Below are 24,267 nucleotides of genomic sequence, written 5' to 3'. Positions count from 1 at the left end.
GCTTGTACACATTTGCAGCTGAGATTAACCTAGAAATAAGGCTGAATAGGAAAAGAGGAAGAGATCAGAAACCTCTTCCATATTTACCTCCTTCAAAACAAAACAAAAAACCTCTGAAGAACATACTAGAGAGGTGGAAGGATCAGAAGGAAGAATATGAAAGTCAAGAATGGGTGAAGATATCAAGAGAAGGAATATGGTTGGCAGTATCTGAAGTGTCTGAAGACAGAGTATAAACTTCAGATATTAGTAGGCTAGTTGAAACTTTGGCAAGGTGTTCACTGCGGTTGGCATGTGTGCTGGCTTAAACAGGGTCTAAAACAACTGAAAAAGAGGAATCTGAGACACCTCATTTGTAGTCTTGGAGGAGAAAAGAGAGAGAGGTGTATGGGTAGTTGAATCAAGAATGGATTTTATTTCCAAAAAAAAAAAAAAAAAAAAAGCATTCTTGTATTTTGATCAGCAAGCTGGAGAGTAAGAAAAGGGAGTCAGTGAGAACAGGTACATAACAAATTGGCCTGAAAAGGGGTTGCTGGGAAAAAAATGAATGGATCAGCATAAAAGAGAAGATGTTTGAGGATTTTTCTTAGTGTAGATGAAAGGACTATTAAAGGCATCAGACAGTAATAGAGGAATAGGCCCAATAGAAAGAGAGAGAATGCTTTCATAGAGCAAAGAGACAAGAATTGTTTGTTTTTCAGTAGTAGATCCCTCCATAAGGTAGTTGTATATTCAAATGACTACAACTTCATGTAACTAATGATAAAAATGATATATACCACAAATATTAAATTATTCTATAGGAAAGAAATTAAAAGGTAAAGAATAGATGTAAATAATAACAAATCTTAACATTTAACCTAAACAATAAAAAAAAAATGTTATTTAAGGAATGAACAAAATATCCTTTTCTGCATTCATTATTGTTTCAGACTATTTTTATGACATTTGTGGCTTACTCATCTTCAATAATTACATCCAATGCAGTCCAAAATTATTTTTCAGTCAGTCACAATTTTGGTGTAGTAAAGGAAAAGAGTGGAGAAAAAGGAAAAAACAGGTTTTTTTTCTTCCCCCCCCCCCAATATTCTTAGCAAGAGAGAAGCCAGTGTTCTTCGTGCTGTCTTTGGCAATCGCTCATTAATGACTTTTGTGTGTCCTGTAAAAAAACCTGTGACCTGACAATTGGTCTTGCAGCCAATTGAAACATACAATGACATGAGCAAGGGTTTTGTAGCAGGGCTATTCAAATTTAGATAATAAAGTTTCAGTAGTAGTATGTCTGTATATTCTTTGAATAAGCCTATGTAGCAATTTCAAAAATCCTTTTGGGTATAAGCTTGTGAGGGAATATTTCTGGTATCATCCAAAAGCAGTGATATATACAGCAGTCATATAGCTCTTTCTTTAGGGTGTTATCATTGACCCTAAAATACTTGGGGTGGATCAAATTTTTAAATATAATATCGGAAATATTTTTTCAATAGTAAAGTGGTTTTTGTTTTTGTTTTTGTTTTTTTTTTTTTTTTTTATTGCTTTGAGGTGTAGCTTCTGGATGCATACATCAACTGTAGTTGTTAAAAGAAATAGCATGGCTAAAAGGAAACCATGTAAGTCTTTAATGTGATCTGACTAGTTTTGACTGGTATGCTTATTAAACATTGATTAAAAGAATGACCTTTCACAATTATGGTCTACAATCAGCCATCAATGTTTCAAAATGCTATTAAAATTGGAAAACAATTGGAAAATCCATGGTTTCAGAAAAACAGTCTAAACCCAAATAATTTAAATAGCAGTTTCAGTACTACATGATGCATGCTGACAGAGCATGGTGTGAATTTAGTGTCTACCAAATAAAGGTATAATTACTCATTTTCTTATTAGCTATATAGAATACAATGACTGAAGGCTATGACCAAAATTTCTTGACTTGTCTATCCCTGAGAATTTTGTCATCTTTAATTGGGGAGATCAGAAAGGGTTATCTACAAGATAAACCATCTCAGATTGCAGCTGTGCTCCAGCCATGTTTTCAGCAAGCTGCATGCTAGTCCTCAGTCTTGAACGCAGAGATTACTTCAAATGGGCTTACTCGTATGATGGAGCAAAAATACACATTTGTACACACACCCTTGGTACTTGAGCTTGCAAGTTGCAGGCACATTAGGTTGTACATGGAAAAATGGATGTGAAAAAAATTGAGGTCAAAATGAATGTTTTGCCTGTAGGTCCATTCTCTTGCTGTTGTATGGCAGCTTTTTCCAGCTAATACCCACCAGTGCAAATGATAGTTACGCGTGTCAATGAGCAAAGAGACTCCAGTAAAGTGGTACTTTCAAATCTTGAGGTTTTTAAAGGACTCACCATATTGGCATTCTTTTCTTTCTAAAATGAATTACTAACTGAAAGGGATTCAGTTAATCAGAAATCTGCTCAAACACTTGTGGAACAGGCATTCTAAGTCTTAAATCCACTGTAGAATTCAGTGTCCAAACTGATGCTAGTATAAAAGGGTGAGAGTTCAATCTCCAGAATATGGGATATCTTGATTTATAATGCAGTCAATGAACAGCTGATAGGTCTTATGCCGTCGCAGCTTTCTCATCTTAAATGTTGTTTCCTGTTGCTTCATCACTTGTGCTGGACATTTAAAATACAAAAACAAAACAAACAAAACAAACAAACAACAAAAAAAAAACCCAAAAAACTTGGACGTGAATTAAACTCATAGGAAGATGGAGCTTTGAAGGTTACTTTTCAGTGGTCATTAGAACCAAAAGTCAGAATACTGTGTTCAGGACCAGTAGTACAAATGGTCAAGAAAATGTGTTTCCATTTTAATTATTTTTGCCTATATAATGTGGGTGTTCTTGCAGCCATGTCCTTGAATAACCGCTTCCTAACTAAAATGACGCAACTCTGTAGCCAGTGATCCATGACTTTAAATATTTGGAAGGGCTATTGATTCACTGAACTGGAAGAAATTAAAGATGTTGAGGCATATTTTCAAAAATAGAATTACACTTATTATAGATTATATTTGATCATGTATATTCTATTTACTGTTTAAATGAATAAAACAAAACAGATGCATGTAATACAGCATTCAGTTTATCTGTAATAGACTTAACTGAACGTCAGTGGTCTTGTTTAAATCAGCTACATGTACTATTAAAAGAGAGCTGCTAGCACCTACAGCATCTCCTCTTGTTCCCATGTCATCGTTCTCTGCATGTACCTATTTCTGTTTGTGTTAGTCATCCTCTCTAGGTAAATTGTCCATAAGACCAATGATTCCATCAGCAAATTATCCAGAAAATGCTGTCAGTGCACATGGTGACATTTGTGCCACTGGTGGATTTGTTGCTCTTTCAGTGGTCTAATTAAATTGGCAGTAATCTCCCGTGCCCAGCACTGTTGTCTCCCTTTCTTTGGCACCTTAGTTCAGACCTTCTACTTTTCTCCATCCTTTTAACTGAATATCAAATGCATTATTGATTGCTCCTCTTCCACCCTCCTCACTTCCACTCCCCTCAACTTTTAAAATCTTTTTTTGGATTGGCAGTATCACCCAGACAAGCAGAGCGCAGATGTGGCAGCAGCAGAAGTGGAGAAGCGCGTGCAGAGGTTCATCGAAATTGATCAAGCGTGGAAAATTCTAGGGAACGAAGAGACAAAAAAGGAGTATGACCTGCAGCAGCGCGGTAGGTTCCTGCCAAGGAGCGCTGTAGTGGCAGCAGCTCTTTAAAGCAGGGTCTGGGTGTAGCAGTTAGCTGGTATTTTAAAATGCTGTTTATTGCTGAATCAAATCTTTCTTTCGCTCTTGTCCCACTTTCAAATGTGGATACATTATTTATAGCTTTTGCTACACATACATTACTTAGTGCAAACATTGAATTACTTCCAACAAAACATTAGGTGGTGGTATTCCTAATAATGAATATGAAAGTTAGACTAATTACAGAGCTTAGCCCTTTTTAAAGCAGCTTCATTAAGTGTTCTTAATTTCTTAAATTTGAGTCCTATACTGTATTTTGTTGCAATATTTTAGATATAGATATTATGCAGTTTATATCTCGTGTTCAATGCATATGGCTTTAAAAGCACTTCAGAATCATTAAGGCAGATTCTTTTTGTGCCTGTGTGTTAGGGTAGCTTTCATAATTCATCTGTAATCTAAACTCGCCTTTTTAAAGCAGGTTTATAAATAATATTCCAATATAACACATTAACTAGGCAGCTCTAGCATGCCTTTCTTTTTATACCTCTCAGAAAATAGCTTCTTAAAACAGTGACAGGCTGTTGTGAAAAAGAAAGGGGGGAAATGTAGGTCAGGTCTGTCACACATGGACTACCATTACATGAAGTGATAGGCTGTCTTTCTGCTCTGGCCTCAGGATAGGAGTCCCTCAGCCTTCCATTAGAACCTTCAATAAATGTATATCCACCCTACATGTTAATGGGGGGAGTCAATAATAGTGTATTGCCTTGGGGAAAACACTCAGTGGCACTCTGCACTAACACACTCGGGTCCAGCATTGATGTGTAGCCACCACCACTTTTGAATGTGTCTGATAAAAGCCCACTGTCTCTGAAGCTTGTTATTGAATTCTCTTCCATTGTACATTGGCACACCATCAGACCTTTCTCTCTTGTGCTGATTTTTAACTCCCCTGCCGCTGTGGATACCAGAACTTTGAGAGACAAAGGCTTAGTCATTCTAGCAGATATGCATCACTGCCGGATGAAAAGGGGGATATATAATTGTATATACCCAGTATGAATTCTCTAGTTAAATAATCTTGTATTTCAGACTTTGTGTAGGGTTTGGAAAAGAGGGTGGAAAAGAGAATTATTGAACAAATATTTGAAAATTTGAAAGAAATGGATTTGGTGCTAATTTCTTCTCTCTAATGTAAACAGTATTGATTATCATCTCATGATGATAATTATCATTATGAATTATCATCTCAAGCTTATTTTAAAAAATTGATTTAATGCCAGAACAGGAATTTCTGCTACCCTCTCATTCTGTTGTACTCTTAGCTTTGTAAGTATCAGCAGTGTCATCCATTTTCACAAACTGCACATATGCAGGAAAAATGAAATATTTTCATTCAGTTAAGTCCTTCACGGATGTAGTGAAATTTACCTAAAGCTTAAATACTGAACACGAAGTGTTAATTTTCTTGGGTCAGCTTTATCCAATGAGGTCCAGAAAACTGCACCAAGAATTAATAACCTACTTTGTTTTCCCATGGTATTAAAGGATCTTACTATAAACTAGTTTCAGCAGAATTTATGCTATGATATTTTAAAGGTTATCTATATTTATTGAGATTCTTTTGCATCCACATGATTTTTCCTAAAGAGCCATCTGAAGACTGTAAAAATACTTAGTAAAAAAAAGAGAACAAATCATGCTTTTGAATGCTCATTTGACACTCAGCTGTGTATTTTGAAAATGGGATATATGTTCATAAAGAAGATCCTATTCACAGAGGATCCAGTGTTTCAAACTAAGCAAAACATGTAACGTCTATGTGCAGTGTTGCTGGATCCTTTGCAGCATGTTCACTAGCAGCACAATGATGGTGAAATAAAGTAAACTCTAGTTGTCTGACTGCCTGTCAAGTTACTTCTGAAGTCATGATTCTAGACAAATTCATAGACACTGCTGTAAATGCTCACAGAAACAAAGGAACTAAGACAGTGGCTAAGGGAAACAGTGGAGAGAGAGAAAATATAGCAAGTTAGTAAAATTTTTTTAAAGCCTAGGAAGCAGAATCTGAACAATGCCAGTGCGCACATGTGTGCGGCAGCCAGCCAGGAAGACGTCCTTTGTACTGTAGTCTCTTTCCTATTGCACAGATTGTTTATTTGTGTGTGTCTTATTGTATTAACTACTGTATTAACTAATCCTTAGTTCCTTGGCTCAGAAATTAGTGGCCAGAGAAGTTCTGCAATTCTGTGGGGTGCCATGGCTTTTTTTTTTTTTTTTTTTTTTGAATCCTTGTGAATAACAAGTGAATGTGCTCTCATATTTTAAATAGTTTTCTCTGAAGGTCTCCTAGTAATTTTCTGTGCCTTCAGGACACAGTACTAAAGAGCAACAGACAAACCTCAAACTGTTTAGAGGTTTGGCTTAGATACTTATCCAAACCTTCCTGGTCTGGAAACCTTACAAGAACTGCCTTTTTTGTATGTTTTGTTGATATTTTTTCTAACTCCTTGTTTTGTCATATTGGTAATGACGTAAGAATACCTTTTTATCTTTTGCTTCCAGTCTCTGTGAAAAATCTGGGGGATGGGAAAAAAGCCATATCACAGTTTACCTGTTACAAAGGGACCTTTTTCTTCAACTTCATCTTAAGGATTTTCCATTGTTCATTTGGTATCCTATTTAGAAAAGATGAATATGCAGTTAAAATCAACAGTCTGACAGTAATAATTACCAAATGTTTTTCAGCGAGTTTAACTTGGAGACAATCTGGATTATAGTTTTCATATCAGAAGTTATCTGAGGCCTAAAAGTTTGATTTTGTTGCACTTGAAAGAATAAACAATTTTTCATAGAATTAGAGAATCGTGTAGGTTGGAAGGGATCTCCGCAGGTCATCTAGTCCAATCTCCTGCTCAAAGTAGGTCCAGTTAGATGACTTGCTCAGACCTTGTCCAGTCTAATCTTAAATATCTCCAAAGATGGAGATTCTACAACTGCTCTGGGCAGCGTGTTCCAATGTTTGAACAACCTCAGGTTAAAAATGTTTTCCTTATATCCTTATTTCCTTATATCAAGAATTTCCCTTTAGGCAACTTGTGCCTTTTGCCTCTCATGCCTCCACTGTGTGCCTCTGAGAAGTCTTCTCCACACCCTCCCATTAGGTAGCTCTGAACGAGATGCCCCCTTAGAAAGCCCAGTTCTCTCAGCCTCTCCCTGTACGTCGTGTGCCCCTGCCCTGACCGTGTTGATAATGCACTGGACTCGCTCCAGGATGTCAGTGTCTTGTACTGGGGAGCCCAAAATTGGAAACAATACTCCCGATGCTCTCGTAAGTGCTGAGCAGAGGGGAAAAGGTCCCTTTGAATAGCAGTTCTGCAACTTGTGTGGAATTTTGTTGACTTAAATACAAAGGAAGTGTGTATCTAAACAATCACATAACTAAGATGATGAATTTTACCACGTAATTTTATGTTTGGCTAATTAAAGATGGAATAATTAATAGAAGGGTAAGAAAATTAATAAATCAGTGACTTTCAGTGATTAATTTCTGAAACTAAATATAGCAAGCAATTCAAAACCAATAATGGGTGGACACTAAAATTAGTTGCTTTGTATAAATTTATTGGGGTGGGACACCAAAACTTAAGAATAGATTATCCCCCCCTCCCCCAGCTATGGCTCCAGTGAGGTTCTCTCCAGGATAACGTTTTTATATGTGATGATGGACACAGGTGTCCATAAAGTACAACCATTTGTAGGGCTGAGGATGTAATCATCAATGGGCATTTTCCTACTTGAGCACATACCTGCTGTTGATTTTCAATTTTTTAATTTTATTTTTAGAAAATTATTAAAGATGCAATTTTCATACATGAATACATTTTTCAGCATTATTTTCCCTTTTGCTCTTGCTTCATTTCTTAGGACCTGTAATTCTTGATATCTAATTGGAATTTCCAGTGTTTCAACTTGCATCACTTGTCTCTCATCCTGTCACTGTGCACCTCTGAAAAGGATCTGGTTCCATCTTCTCTGATGCCCTCCCATTAGGTAGTTGAACAGAGCAATAAGCCTAAAATAGCTCAGTTTAGAATGTCTGGCTGTTAATTCAACTTTCACTGACAATGTTATTATTTTTAAAACTTGAAAATCTTTTGAGGATGTGTCCTCACTCTCAGCAGTTAAACAATGTTTCTACTCCAAGTTTAGAAAGGGAGTCTTATATAGGTGTAGTCACAAATTAGGAAACTGAAAAACAGAGCTAAATAAGATGTAGCTCCTTTTTCTCCCCTTGCTCCTTCCCTTTCCTCTTCTAATACAGTAAACTGAAAAGAGCGCTTTGAAGATGGTCACTTTCCCTTTTATCCAATATTCCCTACTGCTACAGCTATGCAGTGATGATGCTGTATTAGACATAAAGATATTTTAAGTAATTTGGTAAATAGGATGTCAGAAGAATAGCATTATAAATCCACTACAAGAATAAGCAGGAGAAGCAAGATAAAAGCCTACAACAATGCTTTTAGTAGCTAGCAGAAATGACAATTGAACACCTCGACTACCATATTATAAGAAAAAAGTTGAATGCAGCATATTTTAGTTCCTTGTTAAGAGAATTTATTCTTTACAAGTACTTTTAAACTAAAATAAAGCTTTAAACATGGCCATTAAATTAGGCTTTTCAGTGTGCCAGGTCATACTCTGAAGTGACAGAACTGTATGTCTGTCTGTAACCAAGCATTTTGCAGTTACAGACCCTCAACTAATGTTGGAACATAAGCTTCTACCACAACTCTGTGGGTTTAACTTTAGTCTGTATTGACTACAAGTGAAGCAGTATTCTCCTTCAGCAAATACATACTTTTTCATTAAGAAAACTCTTAACACGCAACTTCTTTATAATTGTTAATAAAAGCAAGCACGGTTATTTTAAATTATGTAAGAGATTCAAGAAACTTAAGAAACTGCTTACAAAATAAATAGCCTATGGAGAAAATGGAACTTCTGAAAATATTCAGATTTTGAGTACTGTGATAGCTGATTTTGTCTAATCATTTTGAGACTGAGTAGATACTATGAACTGTATTTGGTCTGGCAATGCGTATCTTGAACTTTTTTTAATGACCTGTGTTGAAAGAAAAATCCAATCCTTCCAAGAATAAGATAAAGAGCTAGAAAAATCTTTTAAGTATTATGACTATTTTTACTATTATCATGAACTGTTAAAAGGGTTAAATTTCCGTTTACTGCTTGCACCCCCCTTAAAACTCAGCCCTAAATAGCCCAAGAAATATTTATTGTATCCTCAAGTGAAACTTAATACCTTTCCTCTTTTACAATTTCTGAATGACCCAGCAAGAGCTCTAGTAAAGCTTTACTGAACCAAGCTGCTAATAGTTATTTAATGTTCTTCTGTAGCCTGAAAGAATCTCAGTAGATTTTTTTCCTTTTAATCTCTTTGAATTGCAGGCTCATAAACCTCTCTGATGAGCCTGCCAGTGTTTTCTTAGATCCTGCAGTTGAGACAATGGAGCTGCAGAATCCTTTCACCTCTTGTTGTCAGACAAATCCAATAGATTGCAAGGCCAGGCAGGCTACGCTTCTTGTGAATTTAATTTTGTTTTTTCAAGTTATGATGGGTAATCAGGTCTTCATGGTTTTCTGTATCTGTTCAGGAATATGTTTCACAAAGTACAATGCTACACAGAATTCTACAAACTGAGCTCCCGTCACATTGAAGTAAGCACACCAAACATAACGCAGCATTGGTAACAATACCACTTAAATAGCCTTCTCCTCCTTCAAGGGAATAAAAATCAGACACCAGTTTACTTCAGGCAACTGTTAACCACACATAGCTGTAAGATGCATGATAATAATGATGTACGTGAAATAATAAGGAAGAGCACAAGAAATAACAGAGAAACTAACACACACTGTGAAAACTGTTAGGTTTGTAGTCTTGCTTGTAAGTTCCCCAAACTCATATTAGGCTCAGCCTCTTATGTTTAAATAATTGGCCAAATCTATTTGTGCTGTCTTTAAGGCATTTTAGATTGGATAGTATATTGAATAGAAGAGCTAAAAGGAAAATAACTTTGTTCAGCTCTGGAAAATGAGTTTCTCCTGCTTGATGCAGGCAAGCAAATAATCGCAGCATGCAAAATTGTGACTGCCAATGTGGGTACTGGATTATGTGTTATGTTTGGAGACTTATTCAGGAAGAGAATTTATTAATTGAAAATTAACATTTTTAAGATAACCAGTGAACTCTTTCAGGATTGAGCATCAGACTAGGAATGATCTCCATCCAGACTGGGAACTGTATGGAAGATGAATTTTGCCTGTAGAGCTTTTTAATTACAATTGCAGTAATGATTTAGAAAAGCTTGGTTGAAATTCTGTTCACTGGGCTTCATCCTGTACTATATTTGTAATATGAGAGATGGTAGTTCCTCAGCTGCCTTCTTCATTACTTTGCCAGTAACTTTACTTCAGGAAGTATGGTAACCTTGTGAATTTGTATCTCGCCACTTCTCTTCATGGCACCATATGGTTCATCTGTCCTTATATTTTCTACTAGCAAGACATGACCCAGACCTCCACCTCCAATCCTGCAAAATTTGTTCGGACTGAAATCCTGTATCATGAATTTGAAATAGGACAGCCTGATTTCTTTTTAATTCAGTTTTTTGCTACCTGTAAATGAAGCTGAGAAACAACTGCTCTTCCTACAACCATTTTCCTTTGCAGTTTTTTCTTCCTACTATTCAAAACTCAGCAGAATAGGAAGAGCTTGTGTTTTTCATACTATTCTCACAGTCTTAGTAGTTGTCTCCCACTGCAGTGGAGAAAAGAACCTGAAGGTAGACTTCAGCAACTTGATCTCTGCTTTTTTCTCCTCAGAAAAGAGGAGGAGGAATCTAGTTCACACAAGGCCTGCTGGAGGAAAGGCCTCTGACAGTTTTTGTGGGTGCTTTCAGGCCATTCACAGTTCCTGTTATAATGTTTCATGGCTAACAGGCTGTAAGTGGTATTAAACCAGACTACTTTCAGGTAACATTAGAGTATATTTGGCATGAGTTAAGATGATCTAATGGTTTATTTTATTTTGGACATTTCATGCAGTTAACCAGTGTTCTGGTGAGGTGAGTGTCGCTGGTGAGGAGAGAAATGATGTTGTCACTTTGTATAACCAAAACTAAAACATGACTCCTAGCTCTGGGTATGTAACTGAGAGCAGGAACAACAATAAGAATGCCGGATTGAGAGCTGTGTCTTCCAGTCGTCTTTCATCATTACTCTCTTGCTGTCCCCCCCCGCCCCTCCACCACCACTTTCTTTGACATCAATAAGTATTAGGTGTGAGTGGGCTAATTATCTTTTAATCCTGACCTTTTTACTACCGAATAGGTGTTCAGCAAAACATAAAAAGGGGCTGTATTGATCCTCTCATTATTTCCAATGTGTCTGATTTGTTTTAATCTTTTTCATTAAAACTAATTTAGGTGAAGCTCATTCCCAAGGATCTATAACATATATTTCAATTAAAATTAGAATAGTAATTTAGTTACAAAATAAAGTTTGGCACTTAATATTTCTGGTTTGAATGACTTTTAAATTTGGCTATAAATATCCAATTTTAAAAAACATATAAAATGCAAGTATTAACTAGACTTTTTTTTTCCACTGATGTATAAGGACAATTAAAATGTTCAGTGGTTCATTTCACTACTGGTACATTACATTAATACTCTTATCTATTATAACATGCTCTTAAAACTGATAGATCCATGAAAGGAAAACAACTGAAAAAAACAGGTTAGATTTAAAAATTAATTTAGATGACTCTCCATAGCTATTGCTAGGGTTATACTTTCACAGTAGCCTTAAAGTTATTTGTAACAACTTATCTTACTTTGTTGTAAGTTAGGAATCTTATTTGTGAACAGCTTGGTTTATATAGTTAATTTGTTAAATCAGCTAATAAAATAGTGCTCTGTATCTGTCCGAATCACTGTTGCATTTTTTACAATGTGTTAGCAAGTTCTGAAAAGTGAGGTTGTTGCAATCAGATGATGACATTTGGTGATAAAGGAGGAAATAGTCCATTATCTGATCAGAATAAATGTTGGAAACATGCTGTTTTTCTGGGGTTTTACTGGAATGCTTATAAATAACTGTCTTACAGAAACATGAGGGAAAATATATTCAAATAACTACAGTCTGCTCAGCATCACAGACCATCACCTGCCAGGGCTTCAAGTTATGATCAGAATCTCCCAAATTAGAATGTTACTACCATTCAGTTACAGAAATATTACACAATATTTTGTTTCTAAAAGCTTTTTAAAATGTTGAATTTCAAATGATAAATGACTAGAATTTGATCTGTACTATATTCCTAAGTACCTTAGACTCCTGCATTTTAGTTAGTATCGTATCTCTCAGTGAAGTAGTCAACAAAATATAATCTCTCCTCCCTGGATTATTTTATTTTACATTAAGTGACCACTTAATGAAATCTAGATTCAGTTTGGGAGCAGAAACTGGACCCTAATCATTAGACTACAGAATTGTGATCCCTGTCTTGTGTCCGTTTTGTTCCAGGGAATTACTTTCCATAGTGCAAGAACTTCCATGGAAAGGGGAGAATTTTCTCACCTGGAATAACATTGTAGAGAGCATCCAACCTCTCCTATCATAGCTAGAGGAGATAGCTGTGAAGCACCCTTCTTTCTACTTTCCAGAGTGAAGAAGAGTTTACATGGGAGAATCTGGGAACCCATTCAGAATACCGTACAATCTAGTGATTAGAGCAATTTCTTGGGAGTTAAAATAATTTAAAGTACTCAGGACCTCTGACTTTTTCATCAAGTGTTCAATAAACAGTTCTAGAATAAGAACTTCCTTCACTGTCATCTTACCTTTCATAGAAAGCCATACACAACAGTACATTTTGTAGGAAGCTTGATGTTATTAAACTAGAATACTCACTGAAAACTCACTGAACCAGGTGAAGGAACACCTACTTTCTTGATAACAACCTGGTTTAAACCTGAAATAAGGACTAAGCTACTGAGTCTTGGCAAATCTAAGACATTTATGTGTATGTGTTAAAGATCTGCTTTCAGGCATTTCTGGTTCTTAACAATAAGGAACTACAGTGTCTGTGGAGCTGGAGCTTCCACATGTCAGGCAGCAGCTGGAAGGTTTTGTATAATAAATTATAAGGTTTCTATGTCCTTTCTTGGATATTACCTTTTATTGCTTCATTTGCAATTTTGTTGAGCAAAGTCTCACATTGTCAATTTAACTTTGTGTGAACTGTGTGCATCAAATGCAAGAATGCTGATAAATTACAAAAGCCCAGGATATCTGCTTTTCCAAAATGGTGCTTTGAATTGTATTGCACACTTTACATTTAATTTCATATTGTAATTCAGTTCAAGTTGAAAGAACGTAGGAGATTTTATGGCAACACATTTCAATCTGTGCTGAGAGACTCTTTCCTACTCTAAAACTGGTTTTTGAGTATCTTTTGTCAGTGCAGGAATCCTAGTGTTCTTCTCACAGGCAGCTCTAACAAGTATTTGGTGCTTATACAGGGGTTCTTATTTGTCTTCTCCTTTCAAAAGTACAAGTAAACAGAGGCTCACAGTTTCAGCTTGTAGATGTATAGCTACAGCTAGGCTTTCTAAAGGTATTTTATTTCAAAACAAAAGTTTGCCCTTAATTTAACTGTCAATTTTTGGGATCAGCAAAAGAATGGATATCAGTGATGTTTTTCTTACAGTAATACATCTTCAGCATTTACTTTCCTGGGTACAGAAAGACATTCCCAAGCATATGCAGAGATACGGAAGCTACAGTTTTAGAGAACTGCATTTTTAATGGTATGACTCTCCAGTAGGGGCAAAATTGAACTGCTGGGTATATAAAACCATTAATTTACAGAGAAGAAATAAGGACCTGTATGTTACTAGAGCTTAACATTTGTCACTGTTTACTTTGTAGAAGATAATCTGACAAAAGAATGGCCACTGCATGCACAAATTTATCTTGAGGATATGTCCTGGAATGAAGGTATGAGTGTCTCACTTCTTGTTCTCAGTGCCTTTCATTGTCATTCATTAGAAATGTTTTCTATTTTTTTCCTGTATCTTATACCTTTGCGTTGTGCTTTTTTTAACTTTCTCTTTCAAATTAGTTCCCTCTCCTTCACTTTTTTTTTTTAATATATTTTCCTCTTATTTAGCTATTCTATTGTCTGTTATTGCCTGCTGTTTTTCCATTTCTCTGTTAGTTCCTGTCAATCCTATCTTTTGAAAGTCTACTGAAGTCTTTCTCTAGCACTGTACAGTCAGAATTGGCACTTAACTTTTTGTGCTTTTATTGTGTATTCATTCTTCACCTCCTTTTTTTCCTGTTTGGATGTTGAGAGCTTGCAGGACCATTTTTTCACCTAGCTATCTTCTTGTAGCATAAATGATTTTTTAGATTTCTGGATTCTCTCAATCTCTCATGTATCTTCTTGTGCCTTCTGTGGTGTGTAGGATGCAAGTGTTCTCATACGTATTTTCCCTTCTAACAGTGTTTTACTTTTTTCCTTTATTTCACTCTAGCTTTTATCATTTGACTTGCTTTTTGGATGGCTGTTTCTGATTTCTTTTTTTCTTTCTGCCCCAAGCTGGGTGGCAAAAATTTAACTTTTCCTTTCTTCTGTTATATGCTTCTTCACTGTGGTAGCCTATTTTAGAACCATCTGTGATCTGACATCTGTATAACTAACCCCCCTTATTTTGTTCTTAATTGCGTTCCTGATCTCTTTAAAGTTCTCGGTACTTTGTCAGAATCAAGTCTCATTCAGAAATATTCAGTGGCTTAGTCCTTTTAACATATGGCTGGTTCACTGATGTGCACCTTCTTAGTATTTGCTCTTTTAAAGAAAGACTACACTGACCCTAGTTGCTTAGCCTAAGAACTTCTCAGTCACTAAAACACACTTCAAGAGTAAGTTATATCTTGAGCAGCAAATGATAGCATAGGTACTGATATTCACAATCCAACAATGAGAGGTCATACCTGCAAATTATGTTTTGTTATTAACAGCAGCTTTGTGAAGAATAATCTAAAATAATTTCTTGGGTTTTTTTTCAAGCACTAAAGGTTTTTTCTGTTTTCTTTTGTGGCAGGTGGACAATGTTATACTCTTTCATGCCGATGTGGTGGAAATTACACTGTCTCCCAGACTGAAACCAAAGAGGTGTCTTTGGTTTGTTGTGATACCTGTTCACTTGTTATAGAGATCCTTCAGTGATTGTTTCAATCATGCACATTAACAGTTAAAAACTTTTTAAAGACACTGGACAGAAACACTGGACAAACAGGGGACAGCATCTGCTAAGAAATATGTTAAAGAAAAGGAAGGCACTGCAAGAACAAGTTCAGTCAGGCTTAAAAAAAGGAAATATGCATAACTGCTAACATAGTTCTACAGAAATGAAGATTGTTTTATCCTCCTTTATTAAAGAGCTATTTATTCCCTTCACTCCGGAAGTGAACACTAAGTTCTGTACAACTGGAATGTATCTTGTGCTGTAAATGACATTTCTTTCCCAGGTAAGAACAGAGTACTTCTTTCAATTTCAGTCTATATCAGCTACAGCTTGGGTACTACCTCCTAAGTTAAATCCTTTTAACAGCTCAGTTAGCAAAATTTAATCAGAAATCATACATGTGAGAATCCTTTGAAGATAATGAAGAGTAAGGCACATAAATGTAAAACAGAAACATTTTTGATTTCTATGCTAAATATATAACTTATTCTACATTGATTCCTCACAAAGATTTCAGTCTTGGAAAGAGGTGGCAGAGAACTGCAGAGCTAAGAGGCTGGCTCTCTCAATACCGAGTAGTGTGTATATGCCTCTGCACTGGAATGTAGCAGTGCAGCTGCATTAATTTTTTAGCTTGCAGCAGGAGCATGCTTTTGAATTGAATATCTTGACTATACCTCCATCACCTGAACAAATGCAATCTTGATTCCTTAGATCAAGGCAGCAGGAAGATGCACTCTCACCCCTAATGGGTGTGCAGTCCACAGGGCCAAACTAGAGCTAGTTTGAGGAAAAAAACTACAGAATACATACAAATAAGCAGATATCAGATCCTGAGCCTCACTTTTACTCTTTTCAGTAACCTTTTCAGTGCCTTTTACTAATGTAGGCATTGTCTATGCGTGGCTCTAGATGTGCAGCAGTATAACTCTGCATTGCATCTCCTGCATCCCTTGTTAACAGTCAATGTTAACCTTATCTTGTAGAAAGAATCAAAACTTTCTAATAAATGTAAGCACTTACTGTGAATAGCCAGAGGAGACAGAGTAAGAGACATACCATTTTTGATGGTGATGATGATGGCAGTATATCATTTCAACTTTTAAATTAGATGTAATTTCAGGAAAAAAAATGATCTCTGTCAGGTAATACTTGTATTTATTCTAAGCAAAAATAGTTCCATTGATTTAGTAGAAAGTAGTATGAAAGCTGGCAATAGTCACTAATTATTTTAATCGTCAAGAAATCTATGGCCATTAGGGCTTGCACGTAGAAATCCAAAGTCATTCAGAGGCCATATCTGTAAAATAAAATACAGCAACAAATAAGAGATTTTATCACAACTTAAAGTTCAGTATTATTATTCTTATTATTATCATATACTTTCCATAAACTGTATCATTTCTTAACTCTTTGGTTGACAGTATAGCAAAAGGATAGAAACTTTTCTCACCTGTTTACTTTCTTTACTGAGGATAATGTATTACATATACTAGGAGAAATCCTCATCTCCATGCTAGTTGTCAAGAACCAATTTACATAAAGCATGCCTTGCTGTGGAGAACTTCCCAAATTATTTTTTTTTTTCAGCCTTGGAAATAAATACATTGCTAGAAAGTATTTTTTTTAATTCTAGATTTTCTGGCTTGTGAACCTTATAAGAACTTAGAAGACAAAGTATATACTTTGATACATGTGGGAGAGGAAAGAATACCATGAACATCAACTACCAGTGAATGTAGTTCTGTGAGGCATATTTTTGCACAATAGGCATTTGAATTGCAAACACTCAGGCTAAAAAAAAAAAAATCTGGAGGCTTATAAGTGAGCTTAGACCATGCAAATAGGTATAAACAGGTGAAGCACTAGTCATCATCAGGTGCTCTCGACCAAGAGGCTCCTCTGAGAGGAGAACATGGAAAGGAAAGAACACAAGTCATGCCCATGTACAGGCACAAGTGTCAGAGAAAGATGCTCACTGGTAAGATTTTTTTCCTCCAGCAGTTGTCTATATTACATAGCTATTCATACTGTTGATGACTCCCAAGAGTACTTCTGAACACCCACTAATAAAATGTATGCATGTCTTGGATGTTAAGAGAGTAATAGGGGATCAGAGAGTCTTTTACACTTTGTCCTTTGTCTCCCTTGGCCGCCTACATCTTTTCATTACAAATTCTCTCAAAGATGGCATGGGGGGGCTCAGCAGGAAGAAGGGAAAGAGATGATTTTGAAGAATAAATCCCATTCTGTGGCTCTAATCCCATGAAAATCTCAGAGCCCCTGCTCAAGATGGAGAGCTAGACAGAGAAAGGTTTGTTCCCAAAGAATTTGTTAGAATGTATCTCTTACTCATTTTTTTTTTCTTAGAATTTGGTCTTAAGGAAGGTATAGAGTCACCTTCCAGGAACAGCAAACTCCTCTTCCACAGAGTTCATAGAACAGCCGCAGCATAGTAGGAGCCTTTGCTGTGTTGTGTGTGGAGTGCAAAAGCAATTTCCTCAGCTTGAAAGCAGAAGCACAGTGCCAGGATTTGGTATTTCAGTCTCCATGATTTATCCCCTGTAGTGAAGCCAATGACAGGCCGAGGCAGTTCTTAAGGATGGGAGATGCAGTAACAAGACTTAGCATTAAGTTATACTAGATTGGGACAATGCACTGCTAGAAGCACTCTAGTCTTGCCTCCCCCTTCAGGCCCCTTGCAGCGCTGTGGTAAGTTGCCATCAGTATCTGGCCCTGCAGGAAGCTGGAAGGGTGAGTGATCCCCAGGACCTCAAGTTCTGCAGATCTGAAAAAGCCCCAAAGCTCTGTTGCTTAAATATCTTTGAAAATACTTATCTTTTTTGGCACGTGCAGTTAGGAGAGCATGAGGGACACCTGCGGATGTACATAAATACACAGAGATAAGAGTCTGGTCTCTCTATCTTTATTAGCCACTGAGCTATCTGAAGTTCCACAGAAGTACGTAGCTATATGGTACAATAACAGAAGGATACCTGTGATCTTGGCTAGAAGTAAAGTTACAGAATTCAAGGTTCTCCAGAGAGGGTCGATGCTGGGTGTCAAGTCTTTTCTTTGGTCTCAAAGGCAACCATGAGTGAAAAAGGAGAACAGGAATGTCCCATGTTACAGGCTGATACAAGTAGCCTGGAAGAGTTTCTTAGGCCATTCACTACTGCACAAATCTTACTTGAGGCAGCTTGAAACGCATGTATTGCAATTTGACTTTATTTCAGTAAAAATAACAACATTTGTTGTAAATTCTGTTTTGACTATTTGGTTTCAAAGGCATCAGAGTAGTTTCACTGGTAGATTTAAAATAAAAATGATGTTTTATCCAGTCTGCATACATGAAAGAATCCAAGAAATAATACTTATGGTTGGAAGGGAGAGAAAACAAGCATTCTATGTGAAACAAAGACATGCCACTGTGTATAATAATTCAAGTCTTTTAAAGTTATGACAGAAGTTGAGTCTGACTTGTTGGTTCAAACTGGCTAGTCCAATTAGTGGCTCTTTCCCCTTGCCCTCTTCATCTTGCCTATGTAGATTTGATCTGATGGATGGGGGATAAAAGGGGCTAACTAGCTCTTTTGAAGATACTCTGCAGCTTTATTTTTGACTTGAAGCCTATGTCCAGGGAATGTATCGGACATCTTATCTAGGACAGCATGAAGCATGAGTACTGTCAAAGTGGGAGTCCCCTTAATGGAAGCATTTTAATGCATCTATGGCTACTTTGATTTCAGTGGCCTTTTTACAGAATAAACTTGTTCCTCAGAGTAGCAGCTGATATGCCAGCAGGGAAGAAAAGGGGCAAAAATAATCAAGTTGTCACTACTTTATCAGTTAAAAAAAATGGTACACCAACATTGCCCGAGTCTCTTAGGTCTGAACTTCACAGATAAGCTGCAGAGAGAACATTTCTTTTTTGCCAAGAATAGGTTGCTTAAACAAACTTGGTATAAGCTTGCTCTTCTGTTGAAAACCATTACTTCCCAATTAGAGTGGCAACATTCCTGCTAGCAGAGGTTTTTTGCATCCTTTACTAAAAAGGTAATTTAATATTCAAAGGTATTATTGCATCTGTTTCTTCAAAAGCCACTGTAAGATGAAGCCAAGTAAGCTCCTATTCTTAAGGTAGTAAGAGATTTTTCACTAAAGAAAGGCAAAACCTCTAGCAGAAGAAACTACATTAAAAAGCATGTATAAGGTTTTGGCCAATGGTCTACTAATTAGCTACCACATGGGTATTCTGCTGCCTTTCACTGTAATGTCAGAAGGAACATACAATAGCAAGATCAATGTATTTATGGTGATTCACATCAGAATAACCCAAACTATAAGTGCTTTTGAAGAGTAAAATATTTTTTGCTTTTGTTAGGTACCATATACTTAAATCTTATTAAAATGTTAATAATCACTGTCATACGCATCATCATAAAACAACTGCTATAAAATTTGTTTAAAAAAATTTTGATGAGTATCAATAGATAGCTTATTATCTTTTAAAATAGACAATATTCTGGAGTCCTAAAGTATTTCTTCAACAGGTAATTTTAGAGAGTTTACTGTGTGCTTTAGAGTTCAGTCCTGTCAGTCACTTCACTAATGTCTCTCAGACACCTATTTTGTTGGGGTACAAGCTGAACACAAGTTTATTTCTGTGGAGAGATACTGTGAATAATTATGGCTGTCCACATGCCTAGGTTATTAATTTATAAATTATCTGGTAACAGTCCCCTTAAAGTAGTAAATACCAGTTTTTCCTTTATGAGCACATGTTAGATTTTTTTTCAGTTGGATGATTAATACCAGATTCTTATTAAAAGGGCTGTCAGTATATTACTTGTATTTTAGCAGTTAATAATCCAAGTTAAAAATTAGGTCACAAGAACAGACCAATTTAGATTCATCATTTTTTTGCTCTAGTATACATGGTAAGACAAACAATACAAAGAAGAAACAGGGAGCACTCAATACACACTAGGGAAGAACTCAAAGCAAATGTTTTAATAATCCATAAAGAACAGAGGTCAAACAAAGCTGGGGGGGGGCATGTTATTTCAGGTTTAGTTAGCAATTAGTGATCGTGGTCAGTAGTTGCAAGGTTTTTTGAAAAGTCCTAAGTTTGTGTTCATAAAAAATGAACTTTAAGTCTTTCCAATTTAACAGTTTTGCATACTTAATCTTCTCTGTGCATATAATATAGCTGTGCTAAATTATGTATTTGCTGTTGTGTTGAAATGTATGGAGAAGAGTTTTCAAAACCTTTTTCATTGTTCTGAATGGCAGCATTTTAAATCTAGCTTTCTAAAAGCTAGTGCATAAGCCTACAGCATTAAACCCCCTTATTTCTTATATTAAACTTTTTATGGAGAGGAAATTGTCTTCTTTTTGGTAAATGACTAAATTAATAGTGCAGATATGAATATGAAAGTGTAATTTAGTGAGAAATAAAGATACAGGATGGTTAAAAAACGGAAGGAGAAGGAATCATGCAGATTTATACAATTCAGTTTTAATGCAAGCATATATATATTTTTAAGAAGTAAAGGACAATTATGGTGGTATAGATTTGATTCTACAGTTAGGGGTGTTTTACAGATTTAGCTTGAAAAGCAGTAAGGCCATAAATTATGTATGCAAGTCTTAGAAAGCTGACCTTTTCCTCCTTTTTTTTTTTCCTTGCATTATTGCAAACTATATTTCTCAAATTAGAACAACAGTGAAATACAAAACTGTCCTTTTCCACCATTTTGCAGAGACAAGAATCAAATTAAGGATGGAATGTATTTTTCATGCGGTAAGGGGGTGGGGGGAGGCAGTATGGACACACAAACCTGTGTGTACACGTGTGTTTGTATCAGGTTTGGATTTCCTTGCAAAATAATTCATTCCATTTAAGTGGCAGTGATGCTCAAAGAATGCTCTTCAAGAAAACTAATCCTCCCTCAAAAACCCCGTAGCTGAATCACCCTATTACAGCAAGTGCCCAGTGTCCTCAAGCTTTCATTCACATTTGTTTTGGTCAGACTGTTAAGGAGGTAAGTTTTAATGCCTCACACCCAGGCATTACAAAAGTATTAATGTAACTATATTCAAATACTATAAATATACCTTAAAACAAATGCGTCCTCTTATCAGTCCATAAGGAACAGGTCCGTAACACCTGGAATCTGTAGAATTCCTGAGATTATCGCCTTCTAACCAAACATGTCCTTTAGGTACCTATAATTAAGCAACATCAAACAGAAATGTAAAGAGAAAATAGAATAGAATTGCATTTCTGTAAGGGAAATTAAGGATCATTTGCCTTAAGATGTATTTTGTAATTTCTGCATTTTATATTTCATTAATATAAAATGAACTAATATTTTATAGACTCTAACACAAACACAGGGCCAGATTGGGAGGGACGAGAGGAAGTGTTCCAAAGTATCTGTTCTGTCATGTGCTCAAAAAACAATGGTTTGCAACAAAAAACCAAAATGAAGATGTAAGAGGTTAGGCCAATGTGACAGGGTCATTAATTTAATAGACTTCAAAAGAGGTCATTAGGATGTTGACTGAAAATCTGCCCTCCTGTCGCAGTAACAGCATGAACAGGGCAGCCACACACTCATCAACATCCTGGGGCCAGCACCAAGGCTAGACCTGTTAGTAGATTCATGATGAACTAACTGGTAATTGATTGTGACATCAATTACGAATAATCTCATCATTTTATCGGAGTGGGCTTGTCAAAGTTCTAATTAAGATCACAGTTCATTCTATGCGCAGGCACAATCCACAACACATTATATTGCAGTAATGATGATCACAAAATAGCAAATCCCATTTTATAATTTGAAAATTAATGATGGTGACCTTATACTCTATGACAAAGACATTTCACTGCCTATATATTTTACACATTAACTATATTACATACCATAGATTCATGGCATTCACTGACTGGCTCAATGACAAGATGAGAAATAGCAAGATAGCTGTATTAGTTACCTAAGAGTACAGAGCTTTCATACGTGAAACTTATTTCATACATATAGCCACTACTATATATCTTAAACTAAGCTTTCTGCTTGCAGTACATAAAACTGCTTGGGTATTTAAAAATATATATATATTTCAGATTCAGATAACCTCTTACAAATTACCAGTATTAATTTTTTTTTCCAATCTCTTTTTGTTTCTAAAATTTTAAATCAGGCTGAAATTGTAGCAACATATTCTCAACCTAGGTAATATTTAGCATGGGCTTTAAGGTAATGTACATTTTCCAGAAAGAGTTATGTAGTTGAAACTTTACTATGCCCAGAATTCAGAGCAAAAAAATACAGAAACATAAACTAGTATTTATTTTCCTTCATGGACAGTTAATCTTTAATTTATCAGACACAATAACAAAACAAAACAAAAAATTCCCTATTTCAAAAGGAACTCCGAGTTTGAGCAGTATAAACATTTATGTTTTAGAAACAAACCACACAGGCTTATTAATACAATACACAATTCTAGGGTAATGGGCTAAACAGAAAAAATACCACTGAGAGCTGCTCTAGTAAAGTCTGTATGTAAAGCATTAAGAATAAAACCAGGTCCTCCAGATAAAAGTTTGAGGAAGAAAAACAATCCAACCACTCACTGTGAAACTAGTTTCATCCCTGAGAAAAACACACTTGAACAATAGTTGTTTGTGCATAGAGGTCTCTGGCCAGGTGACACTTACTGGCAATCTGGTCTTTAAATGAGCCTTTTTAGGCTCTTGCTTAGTCACGTTCCTGCCTGTCTGTTACCAGACCAGAATCAGAGGATAGCAAGCTACCCACCGGTCACTCTGTTGAGCTGTGACAAATGTATAAACTGTGGATTAAGAACAAATAAATACCCTATGGGGCTGGACATGAGGTCCATCTAAACCAATATGCTGTCTCTAAGGGTGGCAAAAGGAGATGCTACTCACAGAAGCACGTAAGCCCGGCCCCCTTCTCTCAGCCATTCCCCTAGCATCCTGCATGCTGCGTTAATCATTTTAGAGGGTACATCTCTGCCTAGTCATTTTAGAATCTATTTATGGAGCTGTTGACCATGAATATATCTAAACTCTCCTTAAACCTGTTGATATTGTCTCCCTCTCTCCCCATCTGCTGTGGCAGCAAGTCCCAGAAGTTTACCTACTGCTGTGTAAAGTAGTACCCTTCTTGGCGTTTTAAGCACATCTCCTGTTAGTTTCATTAAGTTCCTTCTTATTCTCCAAATCCATCAATAGAGCAATTCCAGATTCAGCTGGTCTGCCACCTGTGTGATTTCGTAGGCTTATCAGATTGGTGGCACATGCATGGAAGGAGTTTTCTCTAGGAAGACCAGGTTTAGGCTGGATGATTTTTACCCTCCTCATAGTATCAGTCTTGGAGCAGGAAAGGTTTGGTTGGCTTATCCGTTATTTAGTAGACTGCAGGAGTCCAGCCCATGTCAGCAGGGCATAACGGCCACTTTCCAGCTAGTAAACACCAAGTTGCAGGCTGGCAGACTTCTTCCTTGGGATAATGGAGCAGACACTTAGGTCTCTTTTCTTCCTCATATCTGGGATAAGTAGCTCCAAAATAATTCGGTACCCCTCAAATACATGCATAACTACAATCCTGTTTTTATGCACTATTTGTAAACCAAGACTAACAGTAATGATTAATTAAAAGTTTCAACCTGCCATGCTTTCCAGATGTTCTACGTTCATAATACCACTTTCTTCATGTCAGAGGTAATGGAAGATATGAAGCCTCTGTCACCCTCAGATATAAGAAAACCACATTTAGATCTATCTTTAACATGCACTTCAGAGAAGATATTTTATCATTACAGTGAAACAGTGTTGCTGCTACCTATCCAGCCTTGACATTGGAAAGAGATTCAGCATAATCATGAAAAATTAGTATGTGCATAGACCTTATTAAAAAATATGCTACAATCCAATTAAAGAGCAGTAAGATTTCACTATAGCAGCATAAGCATAACATTTAAATTATTTTACTGAACTGTAAAGGAATACATAATAATCTTCACCCCCAAGCATAAATTTACTACAAATCATCTAGTAGCAATGTGTGAGTAAAATTAAGTCGAGGACTGTATAGCTAGCATCATCAGCCACTTTTTAATTAAAAGGCTAATTTACATAAAAGGAAAAAGAATCTCCACTCA

At 36.2% G+C, this 24,267-nt stretch overlaps 2 protein-coding genes across 10 annotated transcripts in view; one reads left to right on the top strand and one right to left on the bottom strand.

Moving 5' to 3' along the window:
• Positions 1-15,278, top strand: part of DNAJC24 (DnaJ heat shock protein family (Hsp40) member C24) — a 40,427-nt gene extending 25,149 nt beyond the window's left edge. For all 3 annotated transcript variants that reach the window (XM_013959370.2, XM_013959372.2, XM_013959371.2), the window contains exons 3-5: positions 3,569-3,707; positions 13,745-13,813; positions 14,923-15,278. In XM_013959370.2, the coding sequence (XP_013814824.1) occupies positions 3,569-3,707; positions 13,745-13,813; positions 14,923-15,047 (333 nt within the window). In that variant the 3' untranslated portion in view covers positions 15,048-15,278. The remainder of the gene's footprint in view (positions 1-3,568; positions 3,708-13,744; positions 13,814-14,922) is intronic.
• IMMP1L (inner mitochondrial membrane peptidase subunit 1) overlaps positions 425-24,267 on the bottom strand; it is a 54,829-nt gene continuing 30,986 nt past the window's right edge. For 3 of the 7 annotated variants that reach the window (XM_067296207.1, XM_067296206.1, XM_067296205.1), the window contains exons 8-9: positions 21,187-21,297; positions 16,204-16,366 (exon numbers count right to left, since the gene is read on the bottom strand). In XM_067296207.1, coding sequence (XP_067152308.1) covers positions 16,298-16,366; positions 21,187-21,297 — 180 coding nt within the window. In that variant the 3' untranslated portion in view covers positions 16,204-16,297. The other 4 variants (XR_010884103.1, XR_010884104.1, XM_067296208.1 and 1 more) reach the window with 4 other exon arrangements.

The sequence above is a fragment of the Apteryx mantelli genome, chromosome 4 (assembly GCF_036417845.1).
Source record: "Apteryx mantelli isolate bAptMan1 chromosome 4, bAptMan1.hap1, whole genome shotgun sequence".
NCBI classification, from domain to species: domain Eukaryota; kingdom Metazoa; phylum Chordata; class Aves; order Apterygiformes; family Apterygidae; genus Apteryx; species Apteryx mantelli.
Note: the sequence above shows the minus strand (reverse complement) of the source record. Positions and strands in the feature narration are given on the sequence as shown.